Genomic DNA, 20,559 nt, shown 5'->3' with positions numbered 1-20,559 from the left:
ATGAATGCTCGCTATCAAACTCAGCCAGTCACGCTTGGAGAGGTGGACCAGGTCCCCCCCCCGCCCCCCCCCCCCCCCCCCGGGGGGGGGCGGGGGGAGGGGGGCTGCGGTTCTTAAAACATAGCAACACAGTGTTGCTCCTAGGTTAGGGGTATAATGAAGGCGATCTACCTGTAAACTGTGTTACCTGTAAGCAACTAGGTAAGAACTTCTTTCCTAAGAGAGCTAGCCATGCCAAGTACATTTCTCTTTTTTCTGTTTTCCTAATTTGCTTGCCGAAAGCAGCTGGAATGAGTCCTTTCTGGAGAGAAAAAATAGGATTCACAATCTGCTTTTCACCCAGGTGATTTTGATTAATGAGATGCATTATATAAAATATGTCTAGGGTTGGCTTCCCGCTAAGATAAGCAGTGAAACGGCACCACATGTGGTATTTCAGTCTATGCCAATCCATAAACTGGGATTTATATACACAGCCTTTTTGAATCAGCGTTTTGCATTTTAACTGTGTCCTCGCAGGTGCAAAGTGGAAAGCTCATTCCTTTCTCACCGACTGTTAACACCTCTGTGTCCACCGTGGCATCTACAGTCCCTCCAATGTACGCTGGGGATCTCCGGCCAAAGCCATCTGTGGACGACATCCCAGGTGCCACTGACTATAGACTTCCGTCCTCAATAGAAAATCCAGAATCTCCGGTCAGAAGCATTCTGAAGTCCCAAGCCTGGCAGCCTTCAGCAGAGGGTAGTGGGAGCAGAGGAATGTTGAGAGAGTTTGGAGAGACAGAAAGCAAGAGAGTCTTGACAGGTGGAGATGGTGGCAAAGCGTATGGGTCCTGTGAGGAAGCAGAGCCATCGTGCCCCACCCTTAACAGAGTCTGGGAAGGAGACGGCCATAAGGAGCCCAAGGATGCTGTTCCGAGAAGGGGAAGCCTGGAACTAGCTCATCCCCCCGTGGGCCACCTTGGTGACGAACTGAAGGAATTTTCCATGGCTAAAAGCATCGCACAGGGGAGCCCAGACTTGAGGGACAGGCAGCCCTTTGAAGAGAAGGTCGGCGTGGAGAATGTCCCAAGAAGGAAGTTTTCACTAAGAGGTACGTTACTGCTCCTACAGTTTTGAAAACCAACTGGGTTTTTGGTGCCTGTTTTGGCGTCTGGTTGGTTGCCTGTGTCTGTGATTATTTTTAACTCAAGTAGGAAGACAGTTTGTAACTAGTATTGGTTACAAATCATGGGTGAATCCTCCTCTCCCCACATCTCCCTTTCGCATGAATCTGACCTGGATGAATCAATTTTTCAGCAATAAAAATACCTGGAGCTCTTTCATACATCCTGACAAGGATTCATGATGACTTTGGGCACATTAACTCACAGAACAGCCTTGTGACCTGCTGGCCCTGACAGTCCCTTTTATGAGTTGATGACCCCAAAAGGGCTAGGTAAGCGCAGGGAATAAGGGCTTGAACCCAGGACTGTGGATTTCCAGACTCTTTCTACAGTCCCGTTATGCCGACTAGGAAGCTCTGTTGCTGGTGGCTTTAGTCCTTCTTTTGCATTTCCATAAAATGATAGCATGTAAGTTACAGTGCTGGTTTTGGTTTCTGATTATAGCCATTTGAAACAGAGAAAGTATTGCTTTGGAGGAGAAGAAACGTTTTGTAGCGTGTACTTAAAGCTAATATCCTGTGTCTTGCACATAGAAAAAGACACACAGTCACAAAACCATTTGCTGTGTGCAGTAACCCACTGGGCAGTTTGGTTTCCTCCCAGAGTGTAGCCTGCTATACAGATTTGCATAAATCCGAGTGGATTGGGTCACCCCCCTGCGCCCACGGATTGGATTGAACTCCCGGTGCGGGACCGCAGAGGGTGAACAGCTGGAAGAATGTCTGCCTGGAGGAGTGAGTGCTGACTTTGCTCCTCTCCTCCCCAGCGGCTGACTTCGGGGAGCCCGCTTCCGAGCAGACGGGCACAGCTGCCTGGAAAACTGGTGCTCAGGCTGCAACCCCCGTGTCCCGGAAGCAGCAAGAGCCTTCCGAGCAAGCACTGGAGAGGTACTCCAAGAGTCCGGGTGCGATGTTTGCTGCCGGAGAGATCAAAGCGCCAGCCGTGGAGGGCATCCTCGACTCAGCCAGCAAAACCATGTCAATTAAAGAAAGGTAATACGATTTGATGATTGGGAAGTGATTCTGTGGGGGAGGAGCTGGCCGTTTGCTCGTAGAAAAAGATCTGAGTGATGGGCAGGGGTGACGTCGCAAGCCTGGATGCTCAGGGGTGGTAGTGCCCAAGGAGCGCCGGTTCCAGACTCAGATGAGGAAACACAGACATCTGCTTGCATCATTTGTTTGCAGTTCCGTTTGTTTTTTGTTTTTTTGGTTTGCTTTTTTTTTCCTCCATATGAAATTCTGGGACTAGCCAGCGACGGCAGCAGAGACCTTGGCTCCTTTCCCGTCAGACACGTGGCTTCAAATTGAATGCACCCATGCTTTGTGACTATTTGTCTGTGTAAAGTCTATGTAGACAGAACGAAGGTAAATCCATATTCGATCTTTGGGATTCGAATCTGAGTTTTGTTTATTCTACAGAAAGTGAAACGGGTGACTTTGCTAAAGTGCGTTTAGAAATTTTGTATCAGGTAATAGCGGTGAAAGATTACATGTGAGTGTCGGGTAACACCGTAGCCTCATTTTATTCAAAAGAAGAGTGGAGGATAGAAAGGCTGGCTTTAAATAGGACAGATACACGGGGTGCCTGGATGGCGCAGTCGGTTGGGTGTCCGACTTCAGCCAGGTCACGATCTCGCGGTCCGGGAGTTGGAGCCCCGCGTCGGGCTCTGGGCTGATGGCTCAGAGCCTGGAGCCTGTTTCCGATTCTGTGTCTCCCTCTCTCTCTGCCCCTCCCCCGTTCGTGCTCTGTCTCTCTCTGTCCCAAAAATTAATAAACGTTGAAAAAAAAATTTTTTTTTAAAAATAAATAAATAAAATAAATAGGACAGATACAGGGAACCCGAGCTGAATATTTCAGGTCGTATTTTCCTTGTTAACTATTAGCCACCGTGGAATTAAGCAGCAAAAGATGTAATTGTGACACGAAGACCAACCAGCAGAACCTTCTCTGCGCTTCTCCAATGTGACTAGCACAACCCGCCATGCCCACCCAGACCCTTCCTCAGCACCTCCCACCACTCAGAAGTTCTCTTGCGCTGTCCAACGGTGGCCGCTCTTATTTTTCTGGATACGTTTTGCACTGCCTAAGACTATATATCAGACAGGATGAATACTCTGGTTTCTCTTCAGATCGTACAAATCTTTCGCCTTTTGTATCAAACCAGGCTGAGAATTGTTCGTTCTGTTTTTCAAGCCGAGCTTTTTGAGCATCACTCACAAAAAGCTAGGCAGATGGAGCCTTTCTCAACGGACAAATTAGTAAGGTTGTTAAATCTTACTTTGGCCTTTACCTGTTTAAAATTCACAGTAGATGCGGGTGCCTGGGTGGCTCAGCCAGGTAAGCGTCCAACCTTCGGTTTCGGCTAGGGTCGTCATCTCAGTTTGTGAGTTCGAGCCCCACGTCAGGCTGTGCTTGGGATCCTCTCTCTCCCTCTCTCCCTGCCTCTACCCCCTTCGCGCACGCATGCGCTCGCTCGTGCTCTCTCTCTCTTTGTCATAATAATAAATAAAACTCAAAAAAAGATTCACAGTTACATGAGACTGCTAGACCAAGACTTAGATGAAGAACTGATGGGGTCAGCTAAGTGAGAGTGACGTCTTGAATCAGGGAAGCTGTCTGGCCTGTGCTTGTGTGAAGTCCTCCTCCTCTGAAACCTGGCCTAGAGAGACTTTGATCCCAGAGATCCTACTCTTGATAATCAGCTGGGTGAGAAGGAGGGGACATCATTTATGGGAATTAATGAGAAATATCACTCACCCACAAGTTCTGGCATTTTATACATCAGAAAATATCTCTGGAATAAAATCCCAGCGAAACATACCATTATGCTCCCATTTTTCACAGAGGCTCATAAAGTAGATTCCGCGTCTCTGGTGGGGACTTAGGACTTTTGATGTCGTTTTGTGTCTATCCACTATGCAGTAATTCTTGATTCACCTGCCCATTTTTAGTCAATCCGAGTTTATCTGGGTCTTTCTGAAAGCAGTTTTAATCTTTTTTTTTATTTTGTTTAATGTTTATTCATTTTTTGATAGACAGAATGTGAGTGGGGGAGGGGCAGAGAGGGAGACCCAGAATCCAAAGCAGTCCCCAGGCTCCGAACTGACAGCCCCGAGCCCGACGCGGGGCTCGAACCCACGGACCGTGAGATCACGACCTGAGCTGAAGTCGGACGCTTAACCAACTGAGCCACCCAGGCGCCCCTGAAAGCAGTTTTAATCTTAATGTAGAGTTCTCGTTTGTAGAAAATATGAGAGACTGTAAAGGCACAGTTGCTTAACCACCCGGACCTCACAGATGTCCAAGTTCAAGAATGGCTGTGAGGTTTCTGTGACCTCCCTGGAAGTGTGTTCAAAACCAGCTGTTGATCACAGGCACCATCTGGCTAGTGGGACACAGAACTTCTCAGTCTCCAGGGACTCCTGACCCCGACCTGTTGAGAACCATGATAGTAAAGAATACTTTTGCTCTTCGGTTTTTTTTTAAATAACCGTTTAAAAAAAAGGATGAGGGGATACTTTATTAGCAGCAATGCTTGTCACAAATTATGCTAACAGAAAATATATTGCCAGTGATCCTTTCCCCCTTATCTTGATAGTACTTTCATTTGTACTTTGCTGAAAAAGCAAACCTGTGTATCTTTATAATTCATCTGTGATCATTTTTCCCTAAGTGGGGCTCTGATCGCTCCCTTCTGTTAAGAAAGAAGAAAGAATGAGGCTTGACCCATTTAAAATAAGAGTGCTCTTTATATATTATGTGAGTGTCCCTTTTTCTTTTGTGAGGTGACACATAAAATAGAATTTTTTTAAAGTTTATTTATGTGTTTTGAGAGAGGGGGAGGGAGAGGGAAAGAGAGGGAGAGACAGAATCCCAAGCAGGATCCACACCATCAGCGCAGAGCCCAACGCGGGCCTCAAACCCACAAACCGTGAGGTCATGACCTGAGCTGAGATCAAGAGTCAGATGCTTGGGGCGCCTGGGTGGGTCAGTCGGTTAGGCGTCCGACTTCGGCTCAGGTCATGATCTCGCGATTCCTGAGTTCGAGCCCCGTGTCAGGCTCTGGGCTGACAGCTCAGAGCCTGGAGCCTGCTTCGGATTCTGTGTCTCCCTCTCTCTCTGCCCCTCCCCCATTCATGCTCTGTCTCTCTCTGTCTCAAAAATAAATAAAACATTAAAAAAAAAATTTAAAAAGTCAGATGCTTAACCGACTGAGCCACGCAGGCGCCCCTAAATGGAACTTTTAACCCTTACTGTAATTTCTTCTGACTGCCTCATTTTGCCAAAGGAGGGGTTTGGCTCCCAGGGCCACCAGGGCCCACGCGGGGAACCGACCGCGCAGGCACTGGTCCCCACCTTCCCCGTGGTAGGCGGGGGCGGGGTGACACTGCCGTGTGCTCACGCTGGCCTGCAGACAGCTAACGTGTGTGGTCTCGCTAGGAAATTGACTGGAGGACACCAGTGCTAGCCGGACATCAGGGTCAGCAAGATTTGCCCCCCTCCTGTGTTAATTTTCTCAATGCACGTGTTCTCGTGGCTCATTTCCAGTTTCACACTCCCATTTCCGACTCTTAAGAAGTAGAGACTGGACTTTGCAGAGTGCCTTTACCGCTTCTGCGAAAAAGCTGCAGCCCCGAGGACGCAGTTCTGGCCTCCTCCGCCTTGTGAATCGTCTCCTTTCTGCTCGGGACGGGGGCGTGCTGAGCTTCCGGTCTGAGGAGCACCTGGGGCCATGTGCTGTCCTCTGCATTTTTCATGCACTAACTACCTCATTAGTGCTGAAGGCAGCCCTAGCAGGGAGCCAGTGTTATCCCCACTTTGTACCTGGTAACTAGGACCTAGGAAAGTGTAGCAACTAAGAAATTACCGGAAATCCTCAATATGCTCCCCTTTTCTAGGGCAGGCTGGAGGTTCAAGCAGACATGCCTAAAGGTTCCTTCTCTTTCTTCGTCTTTGCTGATATCCATTATGAAGTTTGAACCGTCACTAACACAAAACTTAGGACACAGTCGGCTTTTGCCCCTGGATTAATAAAGTCACTGTTTCGCAACTGCCTAAATGATTTGGGTGTAAATCATCCCTGGTTGGGTACTTCTTTGAAAAACATTATAAATCGAGTAAATTGTGTGTTCCATAGGCCTAAAACCTTTGAAACCTCTTCAGAAGTGCGCTAGGCTATTAGAAATCTTTTCCACAGTTACTGAAGCAATGGTATCTGTGTGTTCGTATTCAGGAGATTACTAAAAAAGGCAAAAAAGCCATCCTGTCTTGTGAGGGCTTAGCTGAACTCCCGGGAATGGTGAAGAATGCGCCCCACGCCTCTCGCCAGCCTGCAGAGTCCCCTGCACGCCTCTCCACCCACCCTTGGCCTGCTCCCCACCAGCCAGAGACTGTGTCCGTGCTTCCCCGGCAGGGACTGGAGGCTCTTGCTGGAGATTTCAGCCACCAGAGGGCCCCCAGCTTTACGTAAGAATTATGACAGGAGGTGTGTTTCTCCTTTGCAGCCTCCTTTTCTGATCTTTGATTTGTCCCCTTTTGAAAGACACACTAGCTCACTCCTGTGGCCTGCAGACTAGCCAAGACCAAGATCGGATACGAGTACTAATCGGTGCCGGTCAGTCCTATCTGAAATCTGCCTGGTGCCTGTGATTGTCTGAAATGAGGGGGCATTTTCAAAGGGGGAGGAGAAAAACCACATGAGATTAGGAGCCATGTGGTTTGCCTGTCCCGTATTTGACCCAGCCCTGACTGCTGTGAGCCTGCAGAACCCGTTCTAATCAGGCAGGGCTCTCAGACCAGGGCCGCTGAGTACAGCCATGTCAGGCCAGTGTCCCCCGCTGAGAAAGTGTGGGCTGTGGCAAGACAGGCAGACATTTCCCCCCGGTGGCCTGGCGAGCACACAGCGCGGTGGCCCCTGGCCAGGCCTTGGGGTTAATAGGCTAACACGGTGCCACTCACTGGGCTCTCCACCTCAGACTAAGCAGATGCCCAGGCTCTCAACATCACAGCCCTGCAAACAGTGCTTGGACTTGGCGGATGTTACAAGCGCTGACAGTCGTTTGAATTGCGTAGGCAGTAATTTATGGCATGTGTAGGACCTGACGTTTCACACCTCGGCCCCTGCCAGCGCATAACGGTCTCGCCGACTCCAGAGGGTCGTGGGATCGCAGGAGGAGAGAACGTGTTTGGAAAGGTCTCCCGCCCTCCTCAGCTTGTTGAACACCAAGTAGGAAATCTGAAGGGACAGGAATGATACATTTAAGTTTCAGTGCGTGTTATTTGTAAGTTACCCGTCATGTCATTTGCACTCTGCAAGCTAGGGCAGGGTCCAAGTACCCTGTGCGCTGAATCGAACCACCATCTCTTCCATGGTATTCTGGTTACTCTGTAGTCTTTGGAAACTCCTGAAGATGACCCTGCCAGCACTTCCAGAAGTAAGATTTTAGGGTTTTGGAATGGAGGAATTCTTTGAAGGCCATCCCAGGGGGAGAAAAGAACATTATAAGCAAGCCAGAATACTCTGCAGTTTCTAAAACATGAGGACAAAAACATGTCTGGACAGCTAACACACTAATGTAGTGAGACAAGCCACCTATTGGGAGGCAGGGCACCCCTGCATGGGAACCATATCACCCTGCCCCGGTGACGTACAGCCTGACCTCCGTCAACGAAATCCTTGGCCTGTATGTGTACTCGTGCCTTGTCCGTCGCATCAGGGACAATAACCAGTTTCTCTGAGGTTGCTGTGTAGAGCAGTAAAGTGTCAGGTGGACTATAATATAAGCTGGTTGTAGATTCCACAGTTTGATTTTTTCTAAGTCAGGTTTATATCGCTCAGAGCAGCCGCTGAGGAAACCATATGGTTACTTGGATTATGTTGTCATTGCTCTGGATTCCCAGGAGCTTTGTTGTGAGAATGTTCTCAAGGACTGTCGTGCATTATTTCCCATAAACCCAACTCACGAGGATGAATTTGATGTTTTAGAATCTCTCAACTCATTTGGAATCAACTCTGATTAAAAAGGTAGATGGGAGGCTGGGTGGCTCAGTCAGTTAAGCATTGACTCCTGATTTCAGCTCAGGTCATGATCTCACGGATTTGTGAGATCGAGCCCCGCATCGTCAGGCTCTGTACTGACAGTGCAGAGCCTGCTTGGGATTCTCTCTCTCTCTCTCTCTCTCTCTCTCTCTCTCTCTCTCAAAATAAATAAACAAACTTAAAAAAAAAGGTAGATGGACAAGATGAATAACTACTGGTCTGTGTCAAAGGTGAAGTAAGACACAGAAGCTGGCTCTGAGACCAATTTGCAAGAATGTCAGGGAGATGAATGTCTCTCGTCACAAGATGGTGAATGGGAAGTACTTCTTCACTTGAGTGTAAGAGGACTGGCATGCCCCCTTTTTGAAATCTCATTTATAGACCCTTTGAAACCTTCGAAAGCTCTATGCAAATACTAATTATTTTTTCATGATTTTATTATTTTTACTCATTAGAATAAAACCGACTCATTCAGAATAATTAGAGAAAAGATGAGTCATTATATAGTCTGATGAAAACACCTGAAGGCATTGAGAATTTGTATTTAAGTGCATGAACTAGTCCTTGTAGCATGCAGAGTACTGTCAAACCTCACAGATCACAGCAGGTAGGGCTAACTGAAACCTTTAGCCAAATGGGGACTGTCTTAGAGAGTACGATTCCGACTCTAATCGCCAATATGGGTTTTTTCCTCCACCACCAAGTGTCTCTGACACCATCTGGGAGTCCCTACAATTCAACTCAATTCTGATGCTGTGTACCTCAAGTTGACATCAGATCCTACAGGTTAAGTGCTCCGTCCTATAAGACTGCCCCCCAACACACACACACACACACACACACACACACACACACACTCCAGATGCCAGTGACAGGGCCACGTTGTCACCTGGGCTTTTCACCCTACAGGCTATAGATTGGAGATTCCGGTGACCCGCTCCTTGGGTTTGGTTTACTAGAGAATCTCACAGAACTTAGATAAATGTTTTGCTCACTAGATCTCAAGTTTATTATGGATGGATATAACACAAGAAGAGCTAGATGGAAGATCATAGCGCCAGGTATAGGGAAAGGGCGTGGAGCCCCCATGCTCTCTCCAAGCTCACTCCTCTCCCCCAGTCTCCACATGTCCACCAACCTACAAGCTGTCTGAGCCCCATTCTTCTGGGTGTTTATAGAGGCATCATTACATAGGCGTAGTCGATTAGATCATTGGCCATTGGTGAGAGATTCCGCCTCCAGCCACTCTCCCCCTCCAGAAGTCAGGGGGCATGAAACTGAAAGTCCCACCCCTCTAATCAATATTTGTGATTAGAGGCAATCAGTTGCCATCCTTAGGTGCTTCCCCAAATGCACCTGATTAATAGACACCTCTGTCATTCTCATCACTTAGGAAATTCCAAGGGTTTCGGCAGCTCTAGGCCCAGAAAGTTGATGAAAACCAAGTATATATTTCCCATTATAAATCACAGTATCACAGACTGATAAGTGGCATTATATCAGTTTTATAGAATGGTCATTTGAGGTCTTATCTGTCGCATCACGGAAGGGAAGGAAACTTGGAAAAGGAAGAGTAAGGGACAGGTGCAGAGTTCGAAGCTTCTGCCCCTTTGGGGGAGTTCTTTTCTTTGTTGCTTACTGTGCATTATTTGAATGAATGGACAAGTTTAAGGTTAAGGTATGATTGTGTATAAGTTTGTAGATGGAAGTGGACTCTTATTCAAGTACTGGAAAGTTTGCTTTTTTATTTGCTTAGAAAAACTTTTCTCGAGGAGCAGAATATATTTCATCCCATCTCCAATTCAAATATTTAGTGGAGTCAGGAAAATTAGTAGAAGGGACCTAAGAGACCATTGAGTCCAGTTCCCAGTATGACCAATATGGAAAGGAGGCCAGGCTACTTGACCAGAGTTCACGGCCAAGCTAGGGTTGATGTGCTGCTTTAAAATATCCAAGTTATGCACGTGCACTAGGATGTTTAAAAGACTTGGCCGGGCAGGCTCTGCAGAGAGCAAAAGGGGTCTAAATCCCTTTTTTCCCAGTCTTTAAATTGTTTGAGCATCAGCTCAAATGAGTTTAACGATAACCACATTTTTCCCTTTTATCTTTCCCATGTTTTTCCAACTTAAATGCCCAAGACTGCTTCGTTCATCGTAGGGGAGTGAGCCAAAACAGCCTCATGCTCGTGAAAATAGCCTTTCACAGATTGTAGCATCCAGGCAGCTCCGTATCAAGTTACACCAGAGTTGAGCTAAAGTAGGTTAGGTAAAAATCTCAATTAATTAGATTCTTTTTTTGTATGTGGCTTTCCCCAGGAGGAAAGTTGGAGTAATCATTTTTCAAAAATGGGTTTGTAGAGAACAGTTTCTGTATTTAGAAGATAGATTCGAAAGACCAAGTGCATTTGGAGGAAAAGGACAGGGCTTAGAGTACAGGAAGAGAAGAAAATCTTAAACATTCGTTTGCCTTTTATTGAAAGGTACAAGACGATGGTTAATTTTTTATAGCTTTTAGTTTTGAAACCCATTTCTGCTGTGTTTTCTGCAAAGGAGTACTATCCAATCCAGCTGTAGTCATTAAATGCTATTTTACCAAGTGACCAGAAGGGGTCATTAGAAGACATTTTTCTCTGGGGATGGTTACCTTAATCTCTTTGCTCTCAGGGTAAGGGCAAGGGAAAAACACAGAGATTCCTTTGGTAGAATGATGAAGCATCTTTATCTGGCAAGTGAGATTTCAGGTTTGCATTGTAATCAACTTAAAATTTGGTGGGGGGGTGCAGGGTGCATCTTAGAAAAGGGAATGGTTATGTTAATTTTCCAGGCATAACTTACTTCAGGATAAATGAAATTCAAAGGTTAAAATTCAGTAGCTGTGGTCACGTATTGACCAAAGACTTCTAACTGACCCAAATTATGGTTCTGTTACAAGTAAGAGTGTGGTGCTGAACCCCTTTTGGTTGGCGTGTTTTCCCCTCAGATTAGCACTGTTGAGGAAAAGCGGTGAAGAGGATTGGAAAAACAGACTTAGCAGAAAGCAGGAGTATGGCAAAGCGTCTATCGCCGGTGGCCTGCACGTACAAGAAACGGAACAGTCCCTCAAGAAGAAGGTAATGCTTTACGTGTTCGGGAAAAGCACTCAACTAACATCATGCCTGGACGTGCATCAGATAGGCGAGCATGCATGCCTTGACTAATTAACCACCCTGTGAAACACTGTCTTGCCTTTTGGGTTCGCACTGTGCACCTGTCACACAGCAGCTGAAATTGATCAAAAGGTAAAGGCTTGAGATATTATCAAACTGGTGAGAGCACTGCATACATAAGGCGTCCGCAAGCAAGTCCCTACATTTTGAAGTGTGTACTCTTCGGTTTAAAACCTTCCTGAAACGCAGTCTGATTTTACAATGTTATTAAAACCTTTGTAATGAAAATCTTTAATCGACCACTAGCAGTTTATAAGTTGGCATATCAGATGTGGACTCGAATGCGCCACACTGAGATTTAAAACCCACGCACCCAGAACAAGGACATGACGGTGGTCAGTGCGTACTTATTTTCGTGATCCCGAGCATGTTTTACAGTGAGCCGGTGTGCCTTTTGTTGAGGATGTACAGCAACCTATGTTAACAAGTTTAAATAAAATCAAGTAATACATTGTTATCGATACTGGCAAGCATGTCCTGTGGAAAAGCAGTGATGAACTGTTAAATTACAAGTGTAATGATGACCAGCTTTTGACGAGTTAGTGCACACTTTCAAAGCGGACGGTAACTTTCCTGTTGCTTGGCCCTACGATTGTAAATGCATGTGCTGGCTGGAGGCAAGGTGGCCACGTGTGACACGTCCTCTGGCCAACTTCTAGGGTTAAAAGTCTTCAAACAAATGAAAAACAAAAAAACAAAAAAACCACTTCCAACAGGACGATCACCTGTACCTCCTTTAGTTCTAAAACAACTTAGCATCTATAGCAGAGGGGAATAGTGAATGTGGCCTTTATGCATGCAGAAACTTACATGAAAGGGAAGCATCCATGCAGGACGGTGAGGCAGGAACTCTGATACTCCTTTATATGGTACCTGTGTGTCTTCATACGTTAGATTGGAACAACAATTTATATTTCCTTTTTTGAGACATATATGGTATTAAAGATAATGGCTAAAGACATGTGATTTCAGCCATTTGTAAAGTTCTCCAATTCAGTCGGATATTTAAAATTTTTTTTTTCAACGTTTTTATTTATTTTTTTTTGGGGACAGAGAGAGACAGAGCATGAACGGGGGAGGGGCAGAGAGAGAGGGAGACACAGAATCGGAAAGCCCAGAGCCTGACGCGGGGCTCGAACTCACGGACCGCGAGATCGTGACCTGGCTGAAGTCGGATGCTTAACTGACTGCGCCACCCAGGCGCCCCTCAGTCGGATATTTAAAAGCGTAGGTGTGAAATTTGGATTTCAAGAATGAGATCCTGAAGTGGAAAAAACAGCCAGGGTCCTTCTATCGTATCCCTGTTGCCCACAAACTTTATCTAAAAGGGTTTTGAAATCACCGCTTCAAAAGACTTTAACACTCACCTCCTGTTGGTCCTTTTGGAAGATGCAAAGGAGCCATAGGAGCTGACAGTCCCCTATGGCCAGGCGGAAGTTCAAATAGAGCTATTGTGCACATGGCCAGCTAGAGTCCTTGTGAGGAGTGAATGCGATAAGAGCCCTATCGCACTGGGGGATTGCGGGAGATTGGGGGATCATTTGAGCTGTGACCACCAGAAGGCTGTGAGCGTAGGGGGTGAGATCCGAACTGCCTCACACCTGGCTAAGGTTTTCAGAAGGCAAGAGTCGTAAGCAGGGTAGGGTAGCCCCTGGGGGTGGAAATGCAGTCAACAGAAGCCCTAAGGGGCCCTAAGTGTGCCTGGGGCCCATGTGTGCAAGGATGTCTCTGGGCTCCTGGACGCTGCAGATTCTGCAGCAGTAGTGAACTCACTATTCCTCCTCCTCCTCCTCCTCCTCCTCCTCCTCCTCCTCCTCCTCCTCAGTGACCTAGTTCACTCTGGCCTGAGACGGTAAGCTCTTTGAAGTTAAAATAAGCCGATCTATTTTAGGCTTTTGTGGCAGACATTGGGAAATCTCAAGTTCTGTTGAGGTCAAGTGGTTTGCACATGGCCCCTGATAAGCCCTTGGCTTCTTTTCTTCCCAAGGGCTAGCAGTATATTTCAGTCACACCTTCGCTGGGCTTAGATGTGAGGTGCCTCGAGCCTACTCTGTCTTCAGGCAGTCCCCCCACAGCTGAGGAGTCCTTGAGAGACACCACCACTTGCCGGGTGTCTGAATCCTGCCCCAGAGAGAAAAGGACGTTCATGCTGCCTGGTGCATGCCGATGGGATCTTGCTGCATGGGCTGGATCTAGGCTTGCTGCCGGAGAGCTCTGCAAAGGGAAGCAAGCTCCGGAACCTTCCATCTTTAACACCAAGACAGGAAGGGGGCTGGTTATAGAGTCAAGGCATCACTTGCGGCACAGTTTGTGCATTCATGAAGGGCACATAGTTTCTGGGTGCCGATCCTTTTACAGTTTGCCCTCCTCCAGCTTTTGGGTGTCGTAAGCGCAGTCCCACGAGCTGCAGCCTGTGGAAATGCAGAGGAGACAGGAACTAGAGACAGGACTGTCTAGAAATCACAGCCATTGCCCCTCTGAAAATCCTTGCTGTCCAATAAAAATAGAATGTGAGCAACGTAAGTGATCTTAGATTGTCTAGGAACCACGTTAAAAAAAATGTGAAAGGATGGGGCGCCTGGGTGGCGCAGTCGGCTAAGCGTCCGACTTCAGCCAGGTCACGATCTCGCGGTCCGTGAGTTCGAGCCCCGCGTCAGGCTCTGGGCTGATGGCTCGGAGCCTGGAGCCTGTTTCTGATTCTGTGTCTCCCTCTCTCTCTGCCCCTCCCCCGTTCATGCTCTGTCTCTCTCTGTCCCAAAAATAAATAAACGTTGAAAAAAAATAAAAATAAAAAAAAAGTGAAAGGATGCCTTAAAAATCTGTAAGTGTTTTGTCTCCGTCAAAGAGTTTGTCCTCAAACGAAACCAATCTGTGGTTGCTCTAACCAGCATCTCCTTTGGGATCCTATCTGGTAAGAAAATATTCTTTTAGCCCATGAATAGATTTGGAGAACTAAGGTAGTTTTCCTTCCCCTAGTAAAAGACTAGTCATGTCTCAGAGAATCTGTAACTTAATAGGAGTTCTCAGCTTTCCAAATTTATTCCCCCAGAATCAGGATTGATGGTTTGGAGCTTCCGAGCACCAATCGTTTACATGGCTGACTCTCATTTCCTGTAACAACCAATCTGGGTTCTTTCTCCTCTTTCTTTCCCTTCCTCTCTCTAGGCCACTCTTCTCTCTTCTTTCTCTCGTTTTTGGTTTAGTCTAGGGCAGCGCTAACCTGACTTAGACATTTTTGCTTTTGCAACATCTATAATGAGTTCTGAAGATGAGAAGGCCATTTGGTTTCTAGATTTGGCCTGGTCCACACTGTATGGAATGTGTGCTCTTGAACCTGATCTGGAGACCGTTTCTTCCAGGGTAACTCATTCCAGCCAAAGAGCGAGAAAAATAATGCAAAGTTGTAAAAGTAGGAGTCTGTCTGTTACAGCTCAGTTGCATGTATTTATTTTTATCGAGTAATTACTCAAAATCTCAACCTCATTTTGGCATACTTGACCTTAAGGCAGATAGTGAGTCCCATGCGGTTTGTTAAGATAATCATCCAGTATATCAGACTTTTTCCAGGAAATAAAATGCCTTTATAGACTTTGCCATCACCATCCAGCTCTATGTCTGAGTCACAGATACGGACTGGATATCCAGCTGCCCTCTATAGTATCAGGTCAGGGGAATCAAGCTGAGACCTATGATGTCCCCAGGGCACGTTCTTGAAGATTCAAGGAAGGTAAATCTGCCAATTCAGGGTCTAATTGTCTGCTGCCTTTGAAATTCCAAATCACGATTCAGGAAACAGTCCATTGAAAGGCCTAAGGGAGGAGGGAGAGAAAAGGCTGATGGTATGACCTCCAAATTAAAGATTCTCATCCCACTGATGGAATGTGAGTTTACTTGGTGTTTGGGCCACCCGACTGTGTGTGTGAGCATGCGCATGCATCTAATGGAACCCAGGCACAAAATCCTTGAAAATGATTGTGACACCCTTAACCCAACCCTACTCTTCCAGCAGTCCCCAATGTTTCCTATTTGTTTTAACCTGTAGGAAGAAGGAGGATTTGCAGATGATAGTGCCATTTCTAATCTGCTTTGGGTAAGCCTGACTCTAACATAGGTGTCCTCTAGATGACAGCCAGAATTCTACGTCTACCTCACCACATGTAATCTCATCAGTGATGGTTCCCTCTGAGGCCCTTGTGTTTGGTTTCTTACCCCGAGGCAAGATGCCACCTCTATCCAGAGGAGAGAGCTATCCTGTTACTTTAATTTTTTTTTTTTAAATCATAGAATGAAAAATTGGAAACGACTTCAAATGAGATATTTTACATTAAATGCTAAAGCTGTCCATTAAAGTCCTGGTTCCCCTCTCCGTAACCGAGTTATCATATAAATTGCAGGAATCTTGTCGTTAACTCATTTAATTACAGCACAGACCTGACTCGGGTGTATTTACTGTGCTCGTATGGATTTATGTTAGCATTCTAAGAAAACAAACGGGAAGGACTCTCTTGAAAAGAGAGCTGAAATTGCAATGAGTAAATTAACATTCTGTCCAAGAAATCCTTGTTTTTGTCTCTCCTCTTCCCCACCCTGCTCTGATAAACCTTCTCTTTTCACCTCTAATCCTCTTGCTTTGCTCTATAGGAACCTGTATATGCTTCTACTTATTCTCCTGCTATACCTGCTGCCCATAAATACCTGTCTTTTGTATCTATTAATCAGGTGAGGAAAAGCCTACACATTTTAAGCCTCATTGCAATTTCCGAGCAGTAGGGAAGAACTTGTTTCGTTTGGAGAAGTAACTCCCTTGCAGCATTTCGGTGTGCGTGTTGGTGCGTGTGCGTGTGAGAGAGAGCGAGAGAGGGAGAGAGCACGGGATCAGTTCTTCATATATTTACAGTCTGTCACACATTTCACATCCTTGGGTCAGACTCTTAGACTTGATGGCATTAATTCACCTCATAATCACGGAACTGGTGTAAGAGGAAAATTTCCCCTTTTAATCTCCAAGCATTATAGTCTAAGTCAAGTCAGGAGCCCAAGGAACGCACCAGAGTGTTCTGGCTCCCACTCAGGAACCCTGCCATCTTGCTTAGCTTGGTAAGGGAAGGTGTGGTGGAGGCAGTTGAGTGTGGACGGGCCTGAGAGGAAGACAGAGCAAGGAAGAGGCTATTCTGACAGGAACTGCTTGCAGTCATCTCCTGAAAGGAGAAGCACAGACCTCCTGCCCCCTTACCTTCTGTCTTCACAGTACCTCATCTGAGCCCCACCCCACAAGGGAGACCTGGCTTGGGCTCAATAATCCTGCTGGTACATAATACATGATGATGTTTAAAGCCAGAAATACCAGTGGTTGTTTTTTATTCCCCTTGGAATGTCCCTGGTGTCAAAATAGCTGTGAAAAGTGCCTGCATCCGCTTTGTCACTAATCCAAGATTCTCGCCTCCAACAGTCTGAGGGAACTTACCTAGCCATTTCCCTCTGCGGGCCTCTGTCTCCTCATCAGAATGGGGACTTTCAGACCTCTCAGGCGTCCTCCATCTAAAAATCTCATGACTATACTATCCTGTTCCGTTAGGACTAGTGACGACAAAACAGGTCTTTGAGTGAGAGGCACAAAGACCTCACTGCAAATACGAGAGGGACAGAGTGCTGTCAGAGGGAGGTGCCTGGTGAGCCCTCATACTACATCTTGACATCTTCACAATGGAATCTGCCCATTTTTCTCCCCAAGGCAGCCTCTTCCTTAACTCTCCTAGGCTCTTTCTTCTGGAGTTGAGAATGCTGATCTGGGAGAGGCCAGCCCCACACAGACAGCAGTGTCCACCCCAAAAAGACAGGCCGAAATCTGGAGCAAACCTGCTGTTCTGTCACTAAGGGGGAGCAGGGATGGATGGTTTCTTCTAAATAAGTCATATTAAACTTTCAACGAAAAGATGTATCATTGAACTCTTTAAATATAAATTTTGTATATTATACACACACATCTATACGCTTCTTAAATAAACTTTATTTTTTAAGGAGTGTTAGGTTCACAGCAAAATTGAGCCAAAAGTACGGAGATTTCCCATATACCTTCTGTGCCCCCCCACACACACACATAGCCTTCCCCACTACCAACATCCCACACTAGAGTGGTACATTTGTTAAAATGGTTGAACCTACATTGACACGTCATTATTGCCCAGTGTCCATAGTTTACATCTGGGTTCGGCCTTGGTGTGCATTCTCTAGATTTTGACAAATGCATAGTGACATATATCCATCATCGATTACAGTGTCATATAGACTAGTTTCACTGCCCTAAAAAACCTCTGCACTCCATCTGTTTATACCTCCCTCCCTCCCTCTAATCCTTGGCAATTTCTTTACTGTCTCTGTGCTTTTGTCTTTCTTAGAATGTCATATCGTTGGAATCATTGAGTTGGTAGCCTTTTCAGACCGGCTTCTTTCACTTTGTAATATGCATTTGAGTTTCTCCATGTCTTTTTATGACTTGATAGCCTGTTTCTTTTTAATCCTGAATAATATTCTCGCTGGATGTACCACAGTTTGTTTGGTTACAGATATGGAACACTTCACGAATCTGTGTGTCATCCTTGCACAAGGAGCCATGCTAACTTCTGTGTATCGTTCCAATTTTAGTACATGTGCTGCCGAAGCGAGCACGTACCACGGTTTATTTATCCATTTGCTTGCTGAAGGGCATCTTGGTGGCTTCCAAGTTTTGGCAATTATGAGTAAAGCTGCTATAAATATCCATATGCAGGTTTTTGTGTAGCTATAGATTTTCAACTCATCTGGGTATCAAGGAGCACAGTTGCTAGATCATATGGTAAGAGTATGTTTAGTTTTGTGAGAAACTGCCAGACTGTCTTACAAAGTGGCTGTACCCAAGTTTGCATTCCCACCAGCGAAAAAAACCCCAGAGTTCCTATTGCTGCACTTGCTCTTGTCAGTGTTCTGGATTTTGGCCATTCTGATGGGTGTGTGGTGGTATCTCACAGGTGTCTGAATTTGCAATGACATGTCGCAATGACATATGATTTGGAACACCTTTTCATATGCTTGTGTGCCACCCATAGATCTTCTTTGGTGAGATGTCTGTTCCGATCTTTGCCCATCTTTTAATCGGTTGTTTTCTTATTGTTGAGTGTTAAGAGCTCTTTGTATATTTTTGGATGACATTTCTTTATCAGATGTGTCTTTTGAAGATATTTTTTCTCAGTCTGTGGCTTGTCTTCTCATTCTCTTGACAGTGGCTTTCACAGAGCAAAGGCTTTTTCATTTCAGTGAATTTCAGTTTATCAATTCTTTCATTAGTGTTACATCTAGAAAGTCATCATTGAATTCAAGGTCATCTAGAGTTTTCTTCTATGTTATCTTCTACAAATTTTATAGTTTGGCATTTTACATTTAGATTTATGATTCATCTTGAGTTAATTTTTGTGAAGGATGTAAAGTCTGTGTCTAGATTTTTTCTTTCTTTCTTTTTTTTTCTTTTTTTTTTTAGTTTCATGTGGATGTCCAGTTGTTCTAGCACCACTTGTTGAAAAGACTGTCTTATGTTCACTGTATTGCCTTGGACTTTTCACAGATTAGTTGAGTATATGTGTATGAATGTATTTCTGGGCTCTTTCCCTCCCCCCCCCCCCCTTTTGGGAGAGAGAGAGAGAGGAAGTGAGGGAAGGGCAGAGAAAGAGGGAGACAGAATCCCAAGCAGGCTCCATGCTGTCAGCAAAGAGCCCGATGTGGGCTTGAACCCACAAACTGTGAGATCATGACCTGAGCCAAAGTCAAGAATCAGATGCTTATCAACTGAGCCACCCAGGTGGGATTGATCTATTTGTTTGGTTTTTTCTTGATTACTGTAACTTTACAGTAAATCTTAAAATCAGGTAGGGTCAGTCCTCCAACTTCATTCTTCTCCTTCAATATCGTATTGGCTATTTTGGATCTTTTCCCTCTCCATATAAACTTTAGAATCAGTTCGTCAGTATCCACAAGGTGACTTGCTGGGATTTTTATTGAAATTGTACCAAATTGTAGGAAGAACTAGCATCTGTAAGGAGTTGGAAAGAACTCGCATCTTGACAACATTGCAGCTTCCAATCCATGAACATGGGATATCTCTCCATATATTTTTAAGTTTTAAGAAAAATGCCATTTACCACAGGTAGTTTATGTTTAATCACTTCAACATTAAAATAGGCTTAAAAATCTATATTTTTGTATCTTGACAACTTTCCCAGATAAATATTTTATGTACCAACCTTTTAGCATTAGCTCATCAGTGTTCTCTGAGACTCCTTTCCTCCTGCAGTCCTGGTATCTGTGTTCACTAATGCAGAGGCTCAGAAAAGAAAACAGAGCATTACAACAGCACACACGTTCTGTCTCAATGGACTGTTTGTCTCTTTGTTGGGCTTTAACACACATTTCCTTCTTCCTCACATGCCTCCCAACTGTACCAGAATAAGATTTCCCTGTATTCCCCTCCCTTCATCTTAGTCCCTGGTAGATGTGGCAAGACCACGTTATGGTTACTTTGAGGTCTAAGCCTAGTTGTGGTCTTTTTCATATTTTGTTCAGGCCACTTGAGGCTGCATGCGCTAATGAGGTACTGAAATCACCAAAGGAGGGGGCAAAGTCATATTTCTTTTAACAGTACACAGAATTCGAAATGGTGATAGCATTTTTTAAAAGCAAGAAGTACTGATTTGTTACTTTTCCTTATTTTTACTACTTCATCTGTGCTCTTATAATTTCTTCCAACACTGTAGTTTAACTAGATGTGAATAAGATAAAAATTTAAAAGCCAGATCACAGTATTTCCTAACCATGAAGCTCTCTAGTTGTGTTAATGGGAGAGTAGTAATCCTATTAAAGCGTGGTAGATCTGTTTCTTACCGTTATCACCTGTCAGCAACATGTGGGAAGATTTGTACTAGGCATTTTCAGTAGGTACACAGAATAGTGCCATAACCTGAAAGCATTCTTGCAGATTGACTCTTTACATAACTTCAACCTGTGTCCTACCAAATCTCTGTCCATCCCTAAGACCTGCCTTGCTTCCCAACTGTTTCACTTGTTACACTGCCTTCTACACACACACACACACACACACACACACACACACACACACACACACA

At 45.3% G+C, this 20,559-nt stretch overlaps 1 protein-coding gene and 1 non-coding gene across 19 annotated transcripts in view; one reads left to right on the top strand and one right to left on the bottom strand.

The window, feature by feature from the left end:
* SVIL (supervillin) overlaps positions 1-20,559 on the top strand; it is a 235,007-nt gene that overhangs the window by 175,891 nt on the left and 38,557 nt on the right. For 12 of the 18 annotated variants that reach the window (XM_040451067.1, XM_040451064.1, XM_040451065.1 and 9 more), the window contains 5 exons: positions 520-1,093; positions 1,933-2,158; positions 11,185-11,314; positions 15,453-15,500; positions 16,052-16,129. In XM_040451067.1, coding sequence (XP_040307001.1) covers positions 520-1,093; positions 1,933-2,158; positions 11,185-11,314; positions 15,453-15,500; positions 16,052-16,129 — 1,056 coding nt within the window. The remainder of the gene's footprint in view (positions 1-519; positions 1,094-1,932; positions 2,159-11,184; positions 11,315-15,452; positions 15,501-16,051; positions 16,130-20,559) is intronic. The other 6 variants (XM_040451061.1, XM_040451063.1, XM_040451070.1 and 3 more) reach the window with 2 other exon arrangements.
* LOC121014933 (U6 spliceosomal RNA) lies at positions 17,970-18,076 on the bottom strand. The gene has a single exon (XR_005783520.1). It is a non-coding gene; the product is annotated as a U6 spliceosomal RNA (small nuclear RNA).

Source organism: Herpailurus yagouaroundi, unplaced genomic scaffold (assembly GCF_014898765.1).
Source record: "Herpailurus yagouaroundi ecotype Mexico unplaced genomic scaffold, PumYag 203, whole genome shotgun sequence".
Taxonomy (NCBI): domain Eukaryota; kingdom Metazoa; phylum Chordata; class Mammalia; order Carnivora; family Felidae; genus Herpailurus; species Herpailurus yagouaroundi.
This window is presented reverse-complemented; position numbering and strand designations above follow the sequence as displayed.